The following is a 24641-nucleotide window of genomic DNA, read 5'->3' on the forward strand; positions in this document are numbered from 1 at the left end:
GGGGACCTGAGAGCCTGGTCCAGCCATAGCTGTTGCAGACATTTAGAGAGTGAACCAACATATGGAAGACCTCTCTGCTTCTTTTTCCCCACCCACTTTCTGTGTGTTTCTCTGCCATTTTAAAAATCATTTTTAAAGTTATTTGTTTATTTGAAAGTCACAGTTAGAGAGAGAGAGAGACATAGAGAGATCTTCCATCATCTGGTTCACTCCCCTGGTGGCTCTAATGGCCAGTGTAGGGCCAGGTTGAAACCAGGAGCTTCTTCTGAGTCACCAATGGGGGTGGCAGGAGCCCAAGTACTTGGGCCATCTTCCACTTTTTATCAGACCATTAGCATAAAGCTAAATCAGAAGTGGAACAAGTGTGACTTGAACCGGTGACTATATGGGATGCCAGTATAACAGATGGCAGCTTTGCATACTGCTGCAAAACACCAGCTCCCTCTCTGCCTTTCAAATAAACAGATCTTTAACAAAGAAATGAAAATGTACTTAAGATAGTAAAAGTCATCATGATTGAGCACTGAGGAATCTATTGAAATGATTACATTTTAAAAGATTTATTTATATATTTGAAAGGCAGTGTTAGAGTGAGAAAGGGAGAGACTGATCTTCCTTCTGGTTTGTTCTCTAAAATGGCTGTAATGACTGGGGCTAGACCAGGCTGATCTCATGAGATAGGAGCTTCTTCCAGATATCACATGAGTTCAGGGGCCCAAGCATTTGGGCAAGCCTTTGCTGCTTTCCCAGACACATAAGCAGGGAGCTGGATAAGTTTGGAGCATCAATATCTGTGACATCCTCCTTGCAGTACAAGGATATAGAGCCCATCTGGCACAATTAACGTCCTATTTATGGGTGGGCCAAGTATAACAGCTTCCAACTCTCAAGATTTGGACTAAATGGGTTCTGAGGAATTGTGTTATAACAGATATAAATCCATAACTCTTGGTTTAAGCTTTTGTTAGCAGATAATGGCTGTGACTACTTTGGGTCTCTGGATTGTCACCAGTGAAGGCATCCAGATTAACAGGAATGATATCAACAGTCAGCAGAATGGTGTCCAACTGAACTTAAATGGTTTTTCTTTTTTATTGTTAGAATAGTGACCTCCTGCAGTACCCTGACATCTGGACATAGACAGTAAACATTGGAAGCCATCCCCTTTGCCAAATGGAGTATGCCAAGTTTTGGGTCCATCATTTATTAAGGAGGCCTTAGTAGCCATCCTCCCATTTTACTGTTATATATCCATGGCCAAAGTCCTACTAGACATCAAGGTTTGTAGAATCACAGGCTCAAGATGTGTAGGTGACTGTTTTTCCAGTATAGCACACTTAATAGCCATCTAATTTAATTTTACTGGCACATAGCAAGGTTCCAAGAGAGGTTATTTCTTGCATCACAGCCCTTGAGAAGTAATGGATATCATAGATGATGCAAAGAATTTAGAAGGCGTATGAGCTCCACAAGTGAAGAAGTCACTGAGAGCACTAATGATAGTGCCTACATAATTTAATTTGACTGATTTTAGCACTTTTCATTGGACAGGGGCCATTTAAGCTGTGCTGATTTGTAGCATCCATGACAACTTTTTAAATGAGGCATGCATTTAGTCCAGGAAGGACTAAAAGGTATTAGCATTGTATGTTCTTCACAAGTGTGTCAAACAGTCTCATTCAGGGAGGAAGTCATCAATGTGATATATTCTGTGCTTCTGATAAAAGGTGGGTAGTTAAACTCTTTGCAAAAATTGTGTTTGATGGCAAAGTCAATGAGATGCTTGTGTATACCCTAGAAGAAGTGTCTTTTCAAAGTGAAAGCAAACTAGACTAAGGGGCTGTTGGAAAAACTTTGAACAACACATTTGCCACTTTTGTAATAGTTGACAGGTCATTTTTCTATTAAGAGGCATCAGATATGTTAATATTAGATATTAGATATAAAGTGTGGTGGACATAATCGATGGCATATAGCATTAAGATTTTAGTAATCTACCATGAGATGCCATTTACTTTTTTCCAGATCTAACAGGAACAATTGGGCTGCCAAGTGGGAAAGAGCTGGAATAATCACCTTTTTGTTAATTAAGTCTAATGTAATAAATTTTAATGCATGAAGACATTGAGTTTCCTTTTATTATGTCATCTTAATTATTTAGTTTGGAACCTGTGGAGTGTTATTTTCCCTAGCTAAGTTGTAGCTTAAAATTTTTATTTTAATAATTGCTGTGTTAGGCCTTCTCTCCCACCTGTGGGATTTTCTGAGTAAAACTGACTATTGGAAATTTAGGTAATACTATAGTTAAAATGAGATGTACCAAATAAATTATTTTTTCTTCTGATACATATTTTGGAACTTTTCTGAAATGGTATTGAGTACCCTGTTTAAATTTAGTGGGATCCCCTGGGTAAGACTGTTATTTGAGCCACGTTACTAATTACACCTATGAAACTCTGTGAATAAGTGCATCTAGAACCTGGAAAAGTTGATGTCTTATGCTGAAGAGACTTAAGAATCAATGTCTCTATCTTTTTAATTAAATAATTTAAAAATAAATTTTAGATGTCTAAAAGGATGTAATTATATATTTTTCAGAAATTTACACCTATATACAACTATAATTTATACATTTTTCATTTTCCTTCTTTAGGTTTTTAATAAGATTTATTAGGGCTGGCTCTGTGGTGTGGGCAGAGCCCACATACTTGGGCCATCTTTTGCTGCTATTTTCCCAGGTTCAATAGCAGGGAGCTGGATCAGGAGTAGAGAGATTGGGACACAAACTGGCACAAATATGGAATCCATTCTCATCTAGTAAAACTTGATCAGACAACACTGATTGTTTCTAGTAGTGATATTTCTATTAGTGATAAGTAGCTCAAGCTTGACCTCAAATTTAGTCCTTGTCAGATCCTGAATTAGTTTCACTCTGTGATCATCACTCTTTTTTTCTTAGGGACTGTATTTTTCATTATTGATTCAGTAAAATCAAGTATTAGAGATCCTATTTCTAAGTGCTTGAAATTATAAATGCTGGTCATTACTCAGAAGGTGTATATAGGGGTTGGCACCATGGCTCACTTGGTTAATCCTCCACCTACAGTGCCGGCATCCCATATCAGCACCAGGTTCTAATCCTGGTTGCCCTTCTTCCAGTCCAATTCTCTGCTGTGGCCCAGGAGGGTGGTGGAGGATGGCCAAGTGCTTGGACCCCTGCACCCACATGGGAGACCAGGAAGAAGCACCTGGCTCCTGGCTTTGGATTAGTGCAGTGCTGGCCATAGCAGCCATTTGGAGAGTGAACCAACAGCAGAAAGATCTTCCTCTCTGTTCTCTCTCTCACTATAACTCTACCTGTCAAATTAAAAAAAAAAAAAAAAGGTATTTAAAACCAGTGAGAGGAAATGAGTTGTAAAAGATCAATCAACAACAGTTGAGTGTTGCATGCTGCCTTCCCACTTTATTTTCAGGAATCCCCACAGAATTCACAACTGTAATTCTAAAATCAGCAACTCCTGCTGTCAGAAGTGTGTGGCTACCACTATAGGGAGCAATAATTTTTAGAAAGGACAAGGCAATCCACTATTTCATTATACTATTCTTGTTTGATGCCTACAACTTCATTTTCTGTTTACATTGTATGATGCTGGGAACTAAGCAATAATTTTCTTCTGGGTCTGAGATGAAGCTAAATAAGATAGAAGTTCAAAACTAAGGTCCCTCAATTTGTAGAATGAAGTCACTGAAAGGCAATTACCAGATCAATGATGGTATAGGCATTTGAATAGCACAATTCATACACTATCTATAGAAAAAATGACCAATAGCTGTGGGCCAACTGTCAATGGCCTATGAGACCATCACACAAATCCTCAAGAGTTTGACTATAATTTCATGCCAACTCTCATTTAGACAAGAAGAGAAGTAAAAGCAGGAGCTCCATGACACCCTAATATTTTTCTCTTGCCTAATTTGTGGCAGCAACCACTACTTAAGTGCAGGTGTATTTTTTTTTTTTAAGATAGCTTTGTTAAAAATATACAGATAGTTAGGCTGGCGCCGTGGCTTAACAGGCTAATCCTCCGCCTTGCAGCACTGGCACACCGGGTTCTAGCCCCATTTGGGGCGCCGGATTCTATCCTGGTTGCCCCTCTTCCAGGCCAGCTCTCTGCTATGGCCCGGGAAGGCAGTGGAGGATGGCCCAAGTGCTTGGGCCCTGCACCCACACGGGAGACCAGGAGAAGCACCTGGCTCCTGGCTTCGGATCAGCAAGATGTGCTGGCTGCAGTGGCCATTGGAGGGTGAACCAATGGCAAAAAGGAAGACCTTTCTCTCTGTCTCTCTCTCTCTCTCACTATCCACTCTGCCTGTCAAAAAGAAAAAAGAAAAAAATATATACAGGTAATTGGCTGGTGCTGTGGCTCAATAGGCTAATCCTCCACCTTGCGGCGCCAGCACACCGGGTTCTAGTACCAGTTGGGATGCCGGATTATGTCTCAGTTGCCCCTCTTCCAGGCCAGCTCTCTGCTGTGGTCCAGGAGTGCAGTGCAGGATGGCCCAAGTGTTGGGCTCTACACCCCATGGGACACCAGGAGAAGCACCTGGCTCCTGCCTTCAGATCAGCGTTGTGCACTGGCTGCAGTGGCCATTGGAGGGTGAACCAATGGCAAAGGAAGACCTTTCTCTCTCTCTCTCTCTCTCTCTCTACTCTCTTCCTTTCAAAAAAAAAAAAAAGAAAGAAAAGAAAGAAAAAAAATATGCATTTTTAAATATTCACAAAGATTTTACAAGGCATTCATGCTGTTTTCCAACAATATTAATCCACCAAATTATTACTATTTTACTGTGAAATATGATCCATTGATGGTCCACAAATTCTTTTACTAAGTAAGATCAAGCATCATTTTAAAGGATTAAAAATGATTTATTCAGGGATATTATTTTCTTCTTTAAATGCTAAGTTAAAAAGAGTCCTTGGAGGGTTTTTCTAAAAATCTGTAGAAGTATTTGAGGGTTTTAGAACCACAATTTAATTATGAGAATTGAAAAAAAAAATACTATATTTAATGACAATTTCCAAAAATCCTTTCCACATTTTAATTTCTCCACATACATTTGAAAGAAACATACTATATTTGCCAAGCCAGGAATTAATGAGGAATTGAAATATTATGTGAGCACTTCATGTAGTTATACACATTTTTAGGTACGCCCACTGTATCCTAAGAGGTTGATTTTCCAGCAGTTTTCTTCCTAATGGAGGTGTGCACTGTTTTACAGGGAAGGTAGCTTCATCTGCTCATGATATCAACAGGGAAAGATGATGGAAAGTCTCCTTTGTTGTCCTTCTCAGCATATGCCATTGCAATCACTCCCACCACCTTTAGAGAATTTCTGGTCCTGAAGCTGTCCCCATATTGCTCAAGAACTGTGATTGGTTTCTATGTCTGTGAATGTTAGTGTGGGGGTAAAAGAAACTTTGTAGAGAAGGACCAGTTCCTGTCTCTTGGTGGCATAGGTGCAGTTATAGATCAGAGGCATTATAATCTCTCATTCAGGTACACCCTTATAGACCTTGGCTGGTTCAAGAAAGGATACCAGTGGTAGATCCTCAGTTCCAAAGCCATAGAAGGGATGAATAATGTTGGATTTTCAAGCATTTTTTTTTTTTTGTCAGAAGATAAGGGGCTACCACTGTGGCTCAGCAGGTTAATGCCCTAGCCTTAAGTGCCAGCATCCCATATGGGCACCGGTTCTAATCCCAGCTGCTCCTCTTCTGATCTAGCTCTCTGCTATGGCCTGGGTTAGCAGTAGAAGATAGCCCAAGTCTTTGGGCCCCTGCACCCACATGGGAGACCCAGAAGAAGCTCCTGGCTCCTGGCTTCAGATTGGCACAGCTCCTTTGTGGCCATCTAGGAAGTGTACCCGTGGATGGAAGACCTCTCTCTCTGTCTCACCTCTCTCTGTAACTCTGCCTGTCAAATAAAAATAAATCTTTTTTATTTTTTATTTTTTTAAACTTTTATTTAATGAATATAAATATCCAAGTACAGCTTATGGATTACAATGGCTTCCCCCTCCCATAACTTCCCTCCCACCCGCAACCCTCCCCTCTCCCGCTCCCTGTCTCCTTCCATTCACATCAACATTTATTTTCAATTCTCTTTATATACAGAAGATCAATTTAGTATATATTAAGTAAAGATTTCAACAGTTTACACCCACATAGAAACACAAAGTGAAACATACTTATGGAGTACTAGTTATAGCATTAAATCAAAATGTACAGCACATTAAGGACAGAGATCCCACACAAGAAGCAAGTGCACAGTGACTCCTGTTGTTGACCCAACAAATTGACACTCTAGTTTATGGCGCCAGTAACCACCCTAGGCTCTCATCATGAGTTACCAAGGCTATGGAAGCCTTCCAAGATTGCCAACTCTGATCATATTTAGACGAGGTCATAAAAGACAGAGTGAGGATAGTAACCAATGATCCTAAGAGTGGCATTAACCAGGTCTGAACAATTATACAGCATTAAGTGGGGAAGAGGACCATCAGTACACACAGGTTGGGAGTAGAGCCATTGGAGGTAGAGTAGAGGTTATGATTATGAAGGAATGAGGCCCAAGTGTGCTAGATAGGGTCTAGAACAAAGGACAGAGTCATTATTAGATGTGCTAACAAAGGTGCTGTCTAAGCTACAATTAAGTTTTCTGACTCAGAGGCAAATAGAACCAGATAGAAGGGGCTTGATAATAATCTGTTGGGCTTTAGGCCTTGTAAGTTAAGAGGCCCAGACCTATCTATCTCTTCACAGGGGGTACATGCTAAGGGAGGTGTGAACCTCCTGGGGGAAGGCACTCTGTTGACTTTCATTACTTGGCTGGCCTGGGAGGAGAGCTGGCCAGGTAAAGGCAGGTGGCATCTCTAACAAGAAATTTACAGTTCTGCCTGCAATGTTGCTGACCCTACTTGGCCATCCCCTCAGCTGCAGTGGTCACTTTGGAAGTTAGGCTGAGTGAAGGGCTTTTCAGCTTAGAGCCAATAAGATCTGTGGCTCTGACCTTGGCATCTTTTGACTCCAGGGCAGGTCCATTTCCAGTGATCCAACTCTTGGCAGAGCTGCCAGGGCTCTTCACAAGCTGACTTCTGCTGAAGCCCAGGCTTACCACATTGAAAGCCACTGCAGTGGACTGGCCTGTTGGGTCTCCTTGAGGGCAGATCACTGTCCAGATCAGCCATTAATAGGCCTGCCACCCATTGCTTCTGATGCCTAGCTTTCTTTTCCTCCTGGTTTTTGTTAAAGCAGACCAGAGGATGTAAGTCAAGGGAGTGCCCAAGTCCCATCTCTAATCTTCGGTGGCCTGAACTACAAGTCTATAGTCACAGGCATGTTCTGTAGTAGTTTTTCTAAGGTAGACAATGCCCATGAGGAAAATTATATTCTCACTTTAAAACTTTCTTTCCCTTTGGTCTGAAAGGGAGGTTTTTTCTACTTACTGTTTACTTCGCTGATGGTGAACTAAATCTAGCTATTTAAGCTCTTATTTTGGCTATGCTGTTACAGAAAAATGTTAGCCATCTCTTTTATAAGGTCTAAAGATTAAATTGTGCGTCCTATAGATTCCTTCATAATAGAATTAGTTTCCCACCTTGAGAAGAATAGAGAAATGAAAGAACAAGTTGGGCTTAGAATAGAGAAATGAGGGAGCAAGTCCTAGATCACCTGCTGAAAATAGCAATATCACATGAATACTTAGCAAACCATTTCAACCATTAGATAACAACTTAAGAAAACATTTACCAGAAGGTCCAATGCCTTCTAGAAATTTTAAGAATCATGTATTTGGAAACACCTCTTAAATATCTAAGATGGTGTAGTTTGTTTAACCAGTAAACTTAAGCACAACCATATAAAATGTTTTTAGTTTCTACCAACAAGTATAAAACATATGATACACAGATTCAGGTCACTCAAATTAAAATGTATCTTTGATTAATTTTAGCAGCTTAAATTTATGGACAATCTTATCTATAAGCCAATTAAAATAAAATTCTTAATAAAATTTCCCCATGTGGACATACAATATGTACACACACATAACATAACATAATAGACCAATATAGCAATTTTAATAATAGCTTTTAAAATCTTTAACTCTTTTTGTAGATTGCCAATTGATTTGAATTGCTTTTTGTTTTTAGTAACCACAGTTAACCATACTTTCTCTCAGTTGGTACTGTTAATACATTATGGGCTTCATCTGTTTACAGAGCCATCCCAAAGTACTGAATACAATAGAAGTGGCTGGAAAAAGTCCATAGGAACCTATAAGAGGACAGCTAAACACAGAACCAACAACACTTTAGTTTTATGAGCAGCAAATCATATATAACTGTGGATGACAAAAGACTTTAAGTTGCCATGTTTAAAATTATAAACTCATCAACCAACAAGAGGCACTTGGTTACTTCACAGTATTTTTGAAAGCACCTGTAGGATTTTACAAGTATTTAACCCTTTAGGTCTCTGGGGCTTTCTCATTAAGATAACTATCATGTCTAGTAACACAAGATCATTATTAGAGTTTTTAATTCTCAAACATTTGTATTAATAGCATTTTCCATTATAGAAACTTAAAATTTAGTACCACATCACATCTTGACAGTACTTCTAATATGATCCAAATAGCCTGATTAGTTGGTGTCTCTATAAGTTGAAAGACATAGGTCCTTTGATTTTTTCAGTTGGGCCCAAACTGGAAAAAACCAAAGTCCAGGATTTACTGGAAATTTTAGAGTCCAGATTGTTTGAAACTTTGATTTTTTGAATGCCTGTCAAGAATGCCAAGAAGGCTCAAAATCCAAAATATCTGGTTGAATTAAGATTTCTTAAAATCATGACATAACATAGACCAAATTTGATCATTGTTACAAGGTTTTTATTCAAATCTTTGAAAATAAGTACATATTTAAATAACCCATAGCTCTTCATAAAAATTCAGCTGTTTTTGAACAATTAGAATTTAACAGACATCAAGAGAACATAATAGATTACTTTAACACATTGCTTTAACAGAGCATCAGAGTTTAATTCTCTGTCAAAGAGAAATTGAGCTTCCTGTGATCTTTTGCTGTGAGGTTTCCTTCCTTTACCTTCTTTCATATTGATGACCATGTTTCTGTGTGTAACAACACATCTTTAAGCATCTTTTGCAGGGCAGGACAAGTGGCAACAAATTCTTTCAATTTCTGTTTGCTATGAAAAGTATTTCACCTTCATTCACAAATGAGAGCTTTGCAGGATATAATATTCTGGGCTGGCAGTTTTTCTCTCTTAGTACCTGGGCTATGTCTTGCCATTCCCTTCTAGCTTGTAGGGTTTCTTATGAGAAGTCTGCTGTGAGTCTAATTGGAGATCCTCTGAGAGTAATCTGACGTTTCTCTCTTGCACCTTTTAGAATCTTTTCTTTATGTTTCACTGTGGTGATTTGATTATAACGTGTCATGGTGAGGATCTCCACCTTTACTAAGATGCCTCTGTCCTTTTCCAAACCTGGGAAATTTTCTGCTAGTATCTCACTAAAAAGACCTTCTAATCCTTTCTCCCTCTCCATGCCTTCAGGAACTCCTAGGACCCGAATGTTAGGTTTTTTAATAGTATCCTGTAGATTCCCGACAATATTTTTTAGATTTCTAATTTCCTCCTCTTTTCTTTGGTTTGCCTGTTTCCTTTCCTGTTCTCTGTCTTCTAAGTCTGATATTCTCTCTTCTGCGTCACCCATTCTGTTTTTAAGGCTCTCTAATGTGTTTGTCATTTGATATATCGAATTCTTCATTTCATTATGATTTCTCATCACTATCACAGTTTCATGTTCTACTAGTTGTTTCATTTCATTTTGGTTCTTCCTTAATATTTGATTTTCACAAGAGAGATTTTCTATCTTGTCCATTAAGGATTTCTGTAGTTGAAGAATTTGTTTTTGAGAACTTCTTAACGTTCTTACCAATTTTTTGAGATCCGCTTCTTGCATTTCTTCTATCTCATCATCTTCATAATCCTGAATTGGGGTGTCTTTTTCATTTGGGGGTGTCATGGTGTCTTCCTTGTTCTTATTACCTTGATTTTTGCGTTTGTTGTTTGGCATGTTGGAGATATTTGGTTTCTTTACTGTGGTGTTTTTTCTTGTTATACTATGGGTCTATATTAAGTGGACTGTCTGCTTTCGATGGAGCCTTAGAGGCTTGAGATGAGTGTGGCCTGAGAGCTCTGTTTGGTTCCTCAGGGTGGAGGGTGTACCAAAGGTGACACTCCCAGGTTAGGCATGGTAAATCTCTTTCTTTCATTCTTTTTTTTTTTTTTTTGATTCAAAAGGGAAGTAATTCCACACAGCTGAACAGAATTGGAGGTAGTTAGCAGGCAAATGATGTACCCACAGGAGCCAGAGATCTGAAGCTCTTTCCCAAGGACCACACAGGGAATCTCTGCTGCCCTTGGTGTGGGCTCCAATTCTCCTGCAGTTTCCCTCTGGGTTGCCAAGTTAGATCCTAATCTCCTGTTATTTCACCCCTCCCCCGCAGAGTCAGGTTTTTCTGCTAGGCTCAGGGCGGGTGCAGACCTGAGGTCACCCTGCTTATGACGTATGTCCAAAATGGCACCTGCTCTTTGTCTTGCTCGCCTTTGAGAGGTGAGCAGAGAGAGAGAAACTTGTGTCTGTATCGGTCACTTTTTTAATTTTTTTCCTCTCTCCCTTCTAGTTAGCCTCGTGAACTTTTTCCCATGGGGTTTCAAGCCTCATTCCCTGTAGTCCCCTCTTTCTGCTTTCCTGCTGGTGTCTCAAGCTACTGAGGTTCAGCTCACCTCGTGTTCCAGTGCTGTTGTGTTGAGTCTGCTGCTGGTGTCCCGAACTTGGGCTCCCACACTCTCCACGCAGGTCCACTGTGAATCACTAGTTCCTGAAGAGTTTCCTCTGCTGTTTCTTCCCCTACTCTTCCTTGACCCTGCAGTATATCCACTTTTATTAAACTGTCTCCTCCTGGACTATCAGTGTGCTCCCTTCCTATTCCACCATCTTGCCGCTCTAATTAATTAATTGTTAAAAAAACACTAGGAAGTGAAACCGTGGATGGAAGACCTCTCTCTCTGTCTCACCTCTCTCTGTAACTCTGCCTGTCAAATAAATAAAAATAAATCTTTTTTCAAAAAAAGATGATGTGTCTGATAGAAGTCCAGTCGGTCTCTAGGTATACAGAAAGGGGTTCTAAAATTTCTGTAGACAACTTGTCTCATGCAAGATGGCCTTGGGCTGGAGATGGGTGTTCAGACCATTTGAGCTGAATTGTATATGAGCTGAATGTAGGTTGCATCTCTGTCACTGTTTACTCATCTCTAAGATGAGCGTAGCAGCAATACTAATGAAATATCCTTACTGTGAGATGTGTGCAGGCTGACTTACGCTGTGTTGCAATTGCATTTATGGGGTTTCTGGTGTATCTTCTTTAAATGAAGTTTCTGGTATCCTGCACTGTATAGCCTGTCCAGTGCTACTCATTTGAGGTTACTGTACTTATACAATACATAGTTTCTTGGAACATGGAAGTTTGGGTACTGGGGGACAGTCCCATTTCCTTTGGAAGTTAGTAATTTTTATGGTTTTTGAAGAAGGGAGCTCCACACATAGGAATCTTTTCTAACAGTATACAACTTAATGCTCTCTGAGACAACACCTCAAGGCTCAAAGAGCAGAGACAAGAGTCATTGAATTGTAAAGATCCTAGTTGCATGGTCCAAGCAGTTATGGATCATACTGACCAGAGTGAACCAGATATACTTGATATTACCTTACCTCATCCATTATTTTCAAGACTTGGTGGTAATAGAAGTTCTGGACCAGCATTCAAAAGAGAGGCATGAGTGGATTAGAAGACAGTGGTCTTAAGGATGCAGCCTGGAGTGGAGGGATAACCTCTCGTATCTGAGAGTCACCATATGCACTGCTTCCTACCACATGCCCATTACTTCATTCTACTGCCAGGATCTCTAGAAATGGAGGTCTGTGAAACCTAGTCTGTCATATACTTGTTACCTGGGCTATGCCGCTGCCCCCTGTATTCTAATAGTCCTTCCTGGTAGCTCAAAGGAGTTTTGCTAGGATCTCTGTAAAAAAATGAAACAAATTGTATTTCAGGAGAAAAGTAGTTTGAGTAATGTCACATGATTTGTAAATACCCGGCACCCTAACTTCTGTCTAATATTCTCTATCTTGCCACACTTAATTAAAAAAACATTTATTTTTCAGATCCATTTCAGAAATTATCACCAGTTCAAATAATACTGCTTTAGAAAACTTCCCTGAGCATGTCTTCCCTTTTTGTTCCTAATGCTGTTTGGAGTGTGACTTCAAAAAGCATATCATGAGGCCAGTGCTGTGGCACAGCAGGTTAATGCCCTGGCCTGAAGCACCCACATCCCATACGGGCATGGGTTCAAGACTTGGCTGCTCCATTTCTGATCCAGCTATGGCCTGGGAAAGCAGTAGAAGATGGCTCAAGTCCTTGGGTCCTTGCACCCATGTAGGAGACCCAGAAGAAGCTCCTGGCTTCAGATTGGTGCAGCTGCAGCCATTGCAGCCATTTGTAGAGTGAGCAATTGGATGGAAGACCTCTCTCTCTCTCTCTCTCTCTCTCTCTCTCTCTCTCCTCTCTTTGTGTAACTTTGACTTTCAAATAAATAAATAAATCTTTTAAAAAAACAAAAAGCATATCATAAAAATTTTCCCCCTTTCAGTAATTTATTCTTGAACAATATACAGTATACATGCAGCTACAGAAAATTACTGTGAACCTTTATCCTGCTTTCTGAAATAGTAAAATTATATTAAATCATATTCATGTGATAACAAGATTCTTAAAATATAAACCAAAAGAACACAATGACCATATATAAGCTGAAATGTGAAGAACAACCTTATGGTCTCCAGATAATTTATTTGTGTGAATCTCAGGACTTTTTTTTTTTTTTTTAATCAGCAGCTTTTCTAAGGTCTAATTGATAGGCAAAATTGTGTTTATAGGAGCTTTTTTCTAAGTTTTTTAAAAATTTATTTGAAAGTATTGTATATAGAGGAAAGACCCAGAGAGATCTTCCTTCTGCTTGTTCACGTCACAGATGGCTGCATTGAGCAGGGCCAGGACAGAATGAGGCCAGGAACCAAGATCATCTTCTGGGTCTCCCACATTTGTAGCATTTGCCCAAGTACTTGGATCATCTTCTGTTGCTTTTCTCAGGCCAACAGCAGGAAGCTGAATCAAAAGCAGAACAGCCAGAACATGAACCAATGGCCACATGGGGTGCTTGCATTGCAGATGGCAGGTTTTCTTGCTATGTGACAATGTTGGGCCTGTTTTATGGGAACTTCTAAATGAAATTTTGAAGTTGTATGCATTGTAGTTTGCATGTAATTCAACTTTCTGCCAATCTTACTGGTATGTATCAGCATTTGATGTAGGACAAATCAGAAAACACGATGGCTTAGCAAATAGCCATTTGATTTGCAGTTCTGACTCTGTGTTATGGGCTTCACTCAGCTTGACAATTCCTATGATTAGTCTGGGAGCAGAAATGAGAGTTTCATCATTTGGGGAACTGATTGAGACTTCACTTAAGTGTCTGGGGTTTGTGGTGAATCTTGGCTACATACTATCTCTTCAACAGGAAGGTTTTTCAGAAGATAACTGTCAGAAAAAGAAAATCTGAGAAGGCAAATACTTTACAAATTGTCTATTTCTGGAACTGGTGCTGTGGCATAGCAGGTAAAGCCACTGCCTGCAGTGCCAGCATCCCATATGGGTGCCAGTTTGAGACTCGGCTGCTCCACTTCTGATCCAGCCCTTTCTACAGCCTGGCAAAGCAGTAGAAGATGGCCCAAGTCCTTGGGCCCCTGCTCCCATGTGGAAGACCTGGAAGAAGCTCCTGGCTCCTATCTTTGGATCTACACAGCTCCAGACATTGCAGCCATCTGTGGAGTGAACCTGCGGTTCAAAGACCTCTCTTTCTCCCTCCCTCTCTCTCTCCGATTCTCCTTCTCTCTCTGTGTAACTCTTTCAAATAAATAAATCTTTTAACAAATTGTCTATTTCTATCACATTTATTGGTATCTCATCAGGTAAATCAAGAAAATGGTGAAATTCAGGGTCTTTTTTTAAAAGATTTATTTGAAAGTTACACACAGAGAGAGGGAGAGGCAGAGAGAGAGAGAGAGAGGTCTTCCATCCACTGGTTCACTCCCCAGTTGGCTGCAATGGCCAGAGTTGTGCCAATCCAAAGCCAGGAGCCAGGAGCTTCTTCTGGGTCTCCCACATAAGTTCAGGGGTCCAAGGACTTGGGACATCTTCTATTGCTTTCCCAGGCCATAGCAGAAAGCTAGATCAGAAGTGGAGTAGCTGGGAATCAAACAAGTGCCCATATGGGATGCCAGTGCTGCAGGCAGCAGCTTTACCCACTAGGCCACAGTGCCAGCCCCAATCCAGGGTTTTGTGAAGGGATGAAGTACAGGGAAAGGTGCTACTTGGAATCACTACTGGTAAAGTGCACTGTATTAAATATACATTATGTGTATTTGTTAATTTTCTTTAGTATAAACTTAATAACAACATAATGTTTATCTCTTTGATAACTTCATTTATTTGAACACTCAAAGTTTCTTTTTACTTTTACATTATTATTTTACAAAATTTGTAGATAATGCTTTTATTAAACCAGTGATAACTTCTGTTTAATCTCTGCCACTTAATATAGGTGGGTGCATTTTCCTATATATTTCAACTTTTACAGGTTTATTCCTCCACTGTGAAGCTGATGTTTTCTTGGTTAATGTACTTATTATTCTTTATTCATTCTATCATATTCTTTTGTTCCCCACTGTTCAGTTCATAAGGAAACCAGAGGGTTTTTGTTTTTGTTTTTTTAAAGATTTCATTTATTTACTCGAAAGAGTTGCAGAGAGAGAGAGAAAGTCCTCCATCTGCTGGCTCACCCTCCAAATTATTGCAAAGGCTGGAGCTGAGCCGATCCAAAGACAAGACCCAACAGCTGCTGGGTCTCCTATGCAGATGCAGTGGCCCAAGTACTTGGACCATGTTCCACTGCTTTCTTAGGACATAGCAGAGAGCTAAATTGTATGTTGAGCAGGCAGATTGTATTGCAGACATCCCCAGGTTCTCTTTTTGGGCAAATAATTGCATTGCTTTCACTTTAATTATGTATAATGTTCTTTCAAATGTTTATCATTTGAATGTTTTGGGCAAGTAATTCTATTGCTTTCACTTTAATTATGTATAATGTTACTTCAATTGTTTATCAGTAGAAAAATCATAGACAAGGGCAAAAGCTAATTTGTATTCTTTGTCTTACTTGTATTTTCTCTCTTACTTATAAATATTTATTAGTTTGATAGAGAAAGAAGTTGATGGACTGAGAGAGAGAGAGAGCTTTGACACATTAATTCACTTCCTAGATAACCATACCAAACAGAGTTGGGGCAGAACTGAAGCCAGGATTGAGGAATGGAATCTAGGCCTCCTTCATTGGTGACATCACCACAGCTTCCCCAGGTCTGCATTATCTGGGAGCTAAGAACTGAAGCTGGCATTGGAAATCAAACATAGGCACTCTGAGGTGGCATCATAAACGCTAAGCTAAATGTCTGCCCTGTCTTTTAATATATTTTTTTTCTCTGACATATTGGAAGTGATATGCATGGTGTTTTCCTGGAAATTCTTTTCTGTTCATTCCCATCATAGTTTCACTGATGGTTTTTTGCCTTTTTTTCTCAATGCTTCTACATACTTCCCCTTAACATTGCCCATTCAAGAGTCAATATTAACCCTCTTCTAGCCTGCTGTGCAATTCCCCTTGACAGATGTGGCCTTTGTGATTTGAACCTCCTGTTTCCCTCCAGCTTGGGCATTTTTCACAGCCTGTAGATCATGGGTTTGACTCTATTGAATACTTCTGTGTGGCTTTCTAAACACTCAACAAGTCTAATGTAAAACTATATCCTTCCTTTTTCCTTCATATCCATACATAACTGTCAGTGTTTGTTTTGTGACAGAGTTAATATGTTGACTGGAAGTGTAATGTTACAGGTGATGATAGCATTTGAAGACCTGGCTGTGTACTTTAGCTGGGAGGAATGGCAGAAAATGAACAATGCTCAGAAAACCCTATACAGAGATGTGATGCTGGAGACCTACAGCAGCCTGTTCTCCTTGGGTGAGTGACACCCATCACATGCCCAGTGATAACATTTTCTTGCTATTTGACAAACAAGGGAACACTTTATAATGTTTAATATTGCACAGATATAGAATTTGAGTCCATGAATAATCTGAATATCTACCATCTAACAAAAGATTCAAATTGGAACATTTGTTGCATAGCTCCTGGACCAAGCTATAGTCCTTTAAATAACCCAAGATAGTGATTTCACAAAGTCTTACATTGTTTTCATTAATAGGGCACTGCATTACCAAACCTGACTTGATCTTCAAGTTGGAGCGAGGAGCAGAGCCATGGATGGTGGAAGAATGCCTGAATCAGAGCCTTCCAGGTCAGTCTACACATAAGACACAGGAAGGCCAAGGCAGAAAGTGTGCAGATGTTGACTGGTGCTCTTTCCACGATTTTTTCTCAAGCCTTACTCCTGATGACAGCTGGTTTTGTGCATCAGACACAGGCATTCTAGAGTATTTAGAGATACCAGTATCTTTCTAACTTTTGTTCTTAGTGAAGATGTTCTTTGATTTAAAAAAATCCAGTCATTTTCTGATGTTACTAAGGCTTTTATCTAGGTTTGATACATTCCCCAAATTCTAACTTGTCCTTCTCTACACTTTTATACCTTTTCTTTCATGCACTTATTAGTTCCTTCAGTGCTTGTTAACTAGGTAATGTACAGAAAGTTTTTTTAAGATTAGTGTTTCTTTCTGTTTATTTTTAAAGATTTATTTATTTATTTGAAAGTCAGAGAGAGAGAAGGAGAGGGAGAGAAAGACAGAGAGAGAAAGAGAGAGACAGAGAGGTCTTCCATCCACTGGTTCACTTCCCAATTGGCTGTCATGGCTGGAGCTGCACTGATCCAAAGTCGGGAGCCAGGAGCTTCTTCCAGGTCTCCCACATGGGTACAGGAACTCAAGAACTTGGGCCATCTTTTACTGCTTTCCCAGGCCATAGCAGAATGCTAGATCAGAAGAGGAGCAGCTAGGACTTGAACTGGTGCCCATAGTGGTGGCAGCACCGCAGGTGGTGGCTTTACCTGCTATGCCACAATGCTGGCCCCCAGAAACTTATTTCTAGCTCATTGCTCAGAGTTCCCACTCATGATTTTGCCCAGTCATAGAAATTGCTCAGGACTGAATCAATAAATGTGAACTTTCTCTTTCTTAGTCTCTTTCTTTTTTTTCCTCTATGCCTCTCAAATAAATAAGAAATTATGGTTTGTTGGAAACATTTGAGGAGTGAGCTATAGCTGGCAAACCTGTTTCAGTCTCTCATTCTGTCTCTCTGACTCTCAAGTAAATAAGTAACCATTAAAAGATGGTCATGTGGACGGGGCTGTGGTGCAGTGGGTTAACACCCTGGCCTGAAGCATTGAAATCCCATATGGGCACCAGTTCAAGACCCAGTTGCTCCACTTCCAATCCAGCTCTCAGCTATGGCCTGGGAAAGCAGTAGAAGATGGTCCAGGCCTTGGGCCCCTGCACCGGAGGGAGACCCAGAAGAAGCTCCTGGCTCCTGGCTTCAGATCAGCACAGTTCTGGCCATTGTGGCCAATTGGGGAGTGAACCATTGGATGGAAGACCTTACTCTCTCTTTGCCTCTCCTCTCTCTGTGTAACTCTGACATTCAAATAAATAAATAAATAAATCTTTAAAAAAAAAAAAAAAAAAAAAAGATGGTCATGAGTAAGCCTCTGTGCTGTGACATTAGAAATTATGAAGCTAGGAAAGACGCTGTAGTGCAATGTGTTAAAGCTGCAGCCTGCAGCACTAGCATAGCATATGGGTGCCAGTTCAAGTCCCAGCTGATCCTCTTCTAATTCAGCTCTGCTAATGCACCTGAGAAAGGAGCAGAGGTTGGTCCAAGTCCTTGGCCCTCTGTACCCATGTGGAAGACAAGAAAGAAACTCCTGGCTCCTAACTTTATCTTGGTCCAGCATTGGTCGTTGTGTCCATGTGGGGAGTGAACCAGCAGATGGAAGACTTCTCTCTGTCTCTATCTCTCTCTATAATTCTAGCTTTCAAGTAAATAAAGTAAATCTTTGAAAAGAAGAAATCATAAACTAAGCATGAACTTATGTAAAACATGAAAATAAGTGATCCTAGACTCACCAAAAAAGTAATGACATTTTGAGACCCAAGGTCAAGTAGCTGTGTGGGTTTATGTTGAGTGGCTCAGATTTCACTAAGGGTGGAGTTTGAAGTATGATTTCTCTCTTATTTTTCAGTATCATTGAAAAATGAGCAAACAAAAAGATAAAGAAAAGCATAGGAACTGAAGCTTTCTATGAAAATAGGAGACAACTGATCAAAAGTCTCCAGAAATTTTAATTATCACACAGGAATGTTTATAGAAAGAATTGAGAGGAGGTAACCAGCACTGATGATTTCAGAGTGAGCTAGAAAACACTTTTCAAAGATGAGCACATCCTGGTTTGCAGAAACAAATTCTTCAAACTGATTGGGAGTGTTTAACTAAAGTGGTATATTAGGACTTTTCTCTACCTGTTGTATTTCTGAAAAGCTGAAGGTGTCGGATGTCCTTAGGAATTTGGGGAAGCTGTCATAGAGTAGAGACAAAGTAGTTTTTCATTTGAAAAATCCCACAAATGATGTTTACCTAGAAAGACTGAACATAAGATAATCATAGATTCAAATCATACTCTTTAAATGTTTCAATCTTCTCCATTTCAATCTTCTCCATCTGCAAGTAAATGATCAGTAAAACTTTTTCATGTTTATGGTTGAAATATCAGAGAAGCAAAAAAACACACAATTTTTATAAAAATAAGCTGGAGAAAAAGGACAGAGAAAAAGGACAGGTAGTGGGTGAATATTTTTATTAAATATTTGTCCATTCTTTAAAATATTTTATAGTTATTTCATCTTTGTGAAAAGCACAGTGATAGTGAGAGGAGAAAGAGAGAGGTCCTCTAATAGCTCACTTCCCAGATGCCTGCAACACTTAGGTCTAACTAGTCTGAAGCCAAAACTTTAGAATTCATCTAGTCTTCCCTGGTGTATCACAGGTTTCCAGGCATATGAACCATTATCTGCTTCCTCCCGGTTTACATAGGCAGAGAGCTGTACTGAAAGCAGAGTAGCCAGGGCTCACACTGACTCTGTTTTGAGATGCAGGCATCCAATACATCATAGCACAAAAGTCATCCTACCGTACTTGAAAAATTTCCATGGTAAAAAGGATCATGTTTGAACATTGGGAAACCTCATGGTACATTTTAATACATTAATGTATTAAGGAGAAAAACCATATATTTTTTTATTTATTTTTTTTTTTTATTTTTAATTGTTTTTGACAGGCTGAGAGAGACAGAGAGAAAAGTCTTCCTTTGCCATTGGTTCACCCTCCAATGGCCACCGTGGCTGGCGCACTGCGCTGATCTGAAGCCAGGAGCCAGGTGCTTCTCCTGGTCTCCCTTGCAGGTGCAGGGCCCAAGCACTTGGGCCACCCTCCACTCTACTCCTGGGCCACAGCAGAGAGCTGGCCTGGAAGAAGGGTAACCGGGATAGAATCCGGTACCCTGACCAGGACTAGAACCCGGTGTGCTGGCACCACAGGAGGAGGATTAGCCTATTGAGCCACAGCACCAGCCAGGAGAAAGACCATATAATGGTCATAAATAAGTACCTCATACTGATTTTTCAAAATCTAATACCACTTGAATAACAAGTAACTTCATTCCCTTTATAAATATGCCAGGAGAAACAGTTACATGTGATTCAGTGACATGATTGCTTTTTTCTCATTTCAGTGGTCATGAAAAGGGATGACCTGATTAGGATCAACCAGGAAAGTCAGGACAAAAATCTGAATCAGGATTTTATGAAAAATAACAAGACATCAGCTCTCAAGAGAGTTGAATTAAGAAAAACCCTTAATTTAAATTCAAGCCATATTCCAACACTGATTATTAAAAAGGGAACCTATTCACGATTGAAGCCTGAGGAATTCAGTAAATGTCACACTGTGTATCCCCACAGTGGGCCTGATCAATTACAGGATGGAGAGAAATTTGATAACACTAAGATACCTGGAAGTTCTCTCCAGTTCTGTGAGCCTTTTGGTCAGCATGACAAGATTCACATCATGAAGCAGCCATTTGGACCCACTGGACAAGCAAAATTCTTCACAAGAAAGATGCTCTGTAAATCTGAGAGGGTTCATATGGCAGAAAACTGTAATAAATCAACTGTCACTTTTGGAAAAGTAACTCCAATTGAAAAAGCTATCCATGAAAATTCTAGCCTCAATGTGCATCAACAAACTCACACAGGAAAGAAATTTTATAAGTACACTAGGTATGTTGAACCTGTCATTCACCAGCCACAACTTGCAATAAATCACAGACTAAATACAAGGGGAAAATTCTCTACATGTAAACGTTGTGAAAATTCACTGAGTTTTAATTCACCTTATGAATGCAATGACTGTGGAAAAGCCTTTAGACAAAAGTCATACATTCTCATACATCAGCGAATTCACACAGGGGAGAAACTTCATGAATGTAATGACTGTGGAAAAGCCTTTAGATACAAGTCAGTCCTCATGAAACATCAGCGAATTCACACAGGGGAGAAACCCCATAAATGCAATGACTGTGGAAAAGCCTTTAGACACAAGTCAGACCTCATGAAACATCAGCGAATTCACACAGGGGAGAAACCTCATAAATGCAATGACTGTGGAAAAGCCTTTGGACACAAGTCATACCTCCTCATACATCAGCGAATTCACACAGGGGAGAAACCCCATGAATGCAATGACTGTGGTAAAGCCTTTGGACACAAGTCATACCTCCTCATACATCAGCAAATTCACACAGGGGAGAAACCCCATGAATGTAATGACTGTGGAAAAGCCTTTGGACACAAGTCATACCTCATGAAACATCAGCGAATTCACACAGGGGAGAAACCTCATAAATGCAATGACTGTGGAAAAGCCTTTGGACACAAGTCATACCTCCTCATACATCAGCGAATTCACACAGGGGAGAAACCCCATGAATGTAATGACTGTGGGAAAGCCTTTGGACACAAGTCAGACCTCATGAAACATCAGCGAATTCACACAGGGGAGAAACCTCATAAATGTAATGACTGTGGAAAAGCCTTTGGACACAAGTCAAACCTCATAAATCATCAGCGAATTCACACAGGGGAGAAACCTCATAAATGTAATGATTGTGGAAAAGCCTTTGGACGAAAGTCACACCTCATCATACACCAGAGAATTCACACAGGGGAGAAACCTCATAAATGTAATGACTGTGGAAAAGCCTTTGGATACAAGTCTGTCCTCATCACACACCAAAGAATTCACATGGGGCAGAAACCTCATGAATGTAATGACTGTGGAAAAGCCTTTGGAAATAAGTCATACCTCAGGAAACATCAGCGAATTCACACAGGGGAGAAACCTCATAAATGTAATGACTGTGGAAAAGCCTTTGGACACAAGTCAAACCTCATGAATCATCAGCGAATTCACACAGGGGAGAAACCTCATGAATGTAATGACTGTGGAAAAGCCTTTGGACGAAAGTCAGTCCTCAGGAAACATCAGCAAATTCACACAGGGGAGAAACCTCATAAATGTAATGACTGTGGAAAAGCCTTTGGACGAAAGTCAAGCCTCATAATGCACCAGCGAATTCACACAGGGGAGAAATCCTATGAATGTGATGACTGGAAAAGCCTGTGGACACAAATCACACCTCATATTACACCAGAGAATTCACATGATGTAGAAAACTCATGAATATAATAACTGTGGAAAAGCCTTTGGATGAAAATCACACCTCATCATACGCCAGAGATTTCACACAGGGGAAAAACCTCATAAATGTAATGACTGTGGAAAAGCCTTTGGACAAATGTTAGACCTCATGAAACATCAGCAAATTCACACAGGAGAGAAACCCTATGAATGTAATGACTATGGAAAAGCTTTTGGCCATAAGTCAGGCCTCATGAAACATCAGCAAATTCACACAAGGCGGAAACCTCATGAATGTAATAACTGTGGAAAAGCCTTTGGATGAAAGTCAAGCCTCATAATGCACCAGAGAATTCACACAGGGGAGGAACCCCATGAATGTAATGAGTGGGGGAAAGCGTTTGGACAAAAGTCAGTCTTTAGGAAACATCGGAGAATACACAGGGGAGAAACCTCATGAATGTAATGACTTTGGAAAAGCCGTTGGACAAAAGACAAACCTCATATCATAGCAGAGAATTCACACAGGGTAGAAAACTCATGATTGTAATAACTGGAAAAGCATTTAGCCATAAGTCAACCCTCATTGTGCATCAGAGAATTCACACAGGGCAGAAACTTTATAATGACTGGCAAAGCCTTTGGACAAAAGTCAAACCTCATAATGCACCAGAGAATGCACACAGTGTTGAAACTTCATGAATGTAATGACTATGGGAAAACTTTTGGTCTTAAGTTCCAACTCCAACTGCATCAGAGGATTCACACAAGGAAATAACATTAGAAATGTAATGGCTGTGGAAAAGCCTTTTTCTATAAATTATACCCCATATCAAAACAATTCACACAGGCAAGAGACCTTATGAATCTAATGAGTGTGGGAAAGCCTTTTGTTATAAATCATAGCTCATATCACACCAGAGAATTCACACTGGGGAGAAACTTCATGAATGCAATGACTGTAGAAAAGCCCGTGGCAATAAGTCGCATCTCATAATGCATCAGAAAATTCACATGAAGAGAAACCTTTTGGACATAATGACTTGGAAAGCTTTTTCCAATAATGCAGTCCTCATTGCACATCATCTAATTCATATGGGGGAAAACACTTTGGATCTAATGCATATGTAAATGCCTTTATCCATAAGTAACACCTCATAAAACATCAGAATTCACATGGAGGAGAAACCTTATGAATGGAATGAGTGTTGGAAAACTCTGCCAAAATCACACAATATAACATCAGAAAATTGATTATATAATAGAAATCTTGTAATAAGTGTGGGAAAGCCTTTTGTCAGAAGTAATACCTCATAACACATGTAGTTCAAACAAGGGAGAGAACTTTTTATAACCATGTGACAGAGCCTTTTGCTGGAAATTACATCCCATACAATAGGCATTCCCATAAGGAAGAAAGATTGGGACCAGCGCTGTGGCACAGTAGGTTAAAGCCCTGGCCTGAAGCACTGGCATACCATGTGGGCACTGCTTCTAGTCCTGGCTGCTCCTCTTCTGATACAGCTCTCAGCTATGGCCTGGGAAAGCAGTAGAAGATGGCCCTGTACCCATGTGGGAGACACAAAAGAAGCTCCTGGCTACTGGCTTCTGATCATTGTAGCTCCAGCCATTGCATCCATCTGGGGAGTGAACCAGCAGATGGAAGACCTCTCTCTCTCTACCTCTCTCTGTAACTCTGTCTTTCAAATAAAGTAAATTGTTAAAAAAAGGAAGAAAGGTTAGAAATATTAGTGTGAAAAAAAGCCATTTGTCAGAAATTGATCACTATACATCAGAGAATTCACACAAAGGGTTTCTTTGGAATGTAATGAATGTGGAGTGTAATGAATGAATGTATATTTTCATGGTATTCAAGCTGTCATAAATATGCAACTCAAAAAAGGTGATATCCTTCAAGTGCAGTAGATGTGAAAAAACCATAACCAGAAATTAAACAGGCTGGCGCCATGGTTCAGTAGGATAATCCAGTTCTAGTCTCAGCTGCTTCTCTTCCAATCCAGTTCTCTGCTGTGGTCTAGCAAAGCTTTGGAAGATGGCCGAAGTGCTTGGGCCCCTGTACCCATGTGGAGACCAGAAAGAAGCTCCTGGCTCCTGGCTTTGGATCAGGGCAGCTCTGGCCATTGTGGCCATCTGGGGAGTGAACCAACAGAAGGAAGACTTTTACCTATGACTATTGTAATAGGAAATACCTTTATTATTAGGCAAACTTCCACAAAACATAGCAAGATTATAGAGAGAAGTCCCTGAAGTATAATTTGTTTGGAAGAATTCTTTGGTGGAATCACACCTTAGTAAGTATTGGGGCAGTTTTCATGATGAATTGTGACAGTGGTTAACTGTTCTTCAGAATTTTTTTCTCTTATACAACCTGTAGTTTTGGTTTCTCATTATTGTGAGTGGGATAAAGTATATGAACTGAACTGTACTCTCTTATGTAAATTTTGTTAATAAATATCTAAAAGTTGAGAAACAGTTGTTGCAACAGTTATTTGGAACACCATCTTCATCAATTACAAAGTTATTTGTTTTATGGATGCTTTGTGGGCCTCCCAGGATTCTTTCCCCACATTATTGTGCAAACCAGTGATGTGAC

General features: G+C 39.9%; 1 protein-coding gene across 1 annotated transcript in view; it reads left to right on the forward strand.

Annotated features, from left to right (window-relative positions):
- Positions 1 to 24042, forward strand: part of LOC133751344 (zinc finger protein 260-like) — a 44066-nt gene extending 20024 nt beyond the window's left edge. The window contains exons 2-4 of the mRNA XM_062181342.1: positions 16156 to 16282; positions 16527 to 16619; positions 20061 to 24042. Of these exons, the coding sequence (XP_062037326.1) occupies positions 16159 to 16282; positions 16527 to 16619; positions 20061 to 22069 (2226 nt within the window). The 5' untranslated portion in view covers positions 16156 to 16158 and the 3' untranslated portion in view covers positions 22070 to 24042. The remainder of the gene's footprint in view (positions 1 to 16155; positions 16283 to 16526; positions 16620 to 20060) is intronic.
- Positions 24043 to 24641: the final 599 nt, after the last annotated feature.

Source organism: Lepus europaeus, chromosome 22 (assembly GCF_033115175.1).
Source record: "Lepus europaeus isolate LE1 chromosome 22, mLepTim1.pri, whole genome shotgun sequence".
NCBI classification, from domain to species: Eukaryota; Metazoa; Chordata; class Mammalia; order Lagomorpha; family Leporidae; genus Lepus; species Lepus europaeus.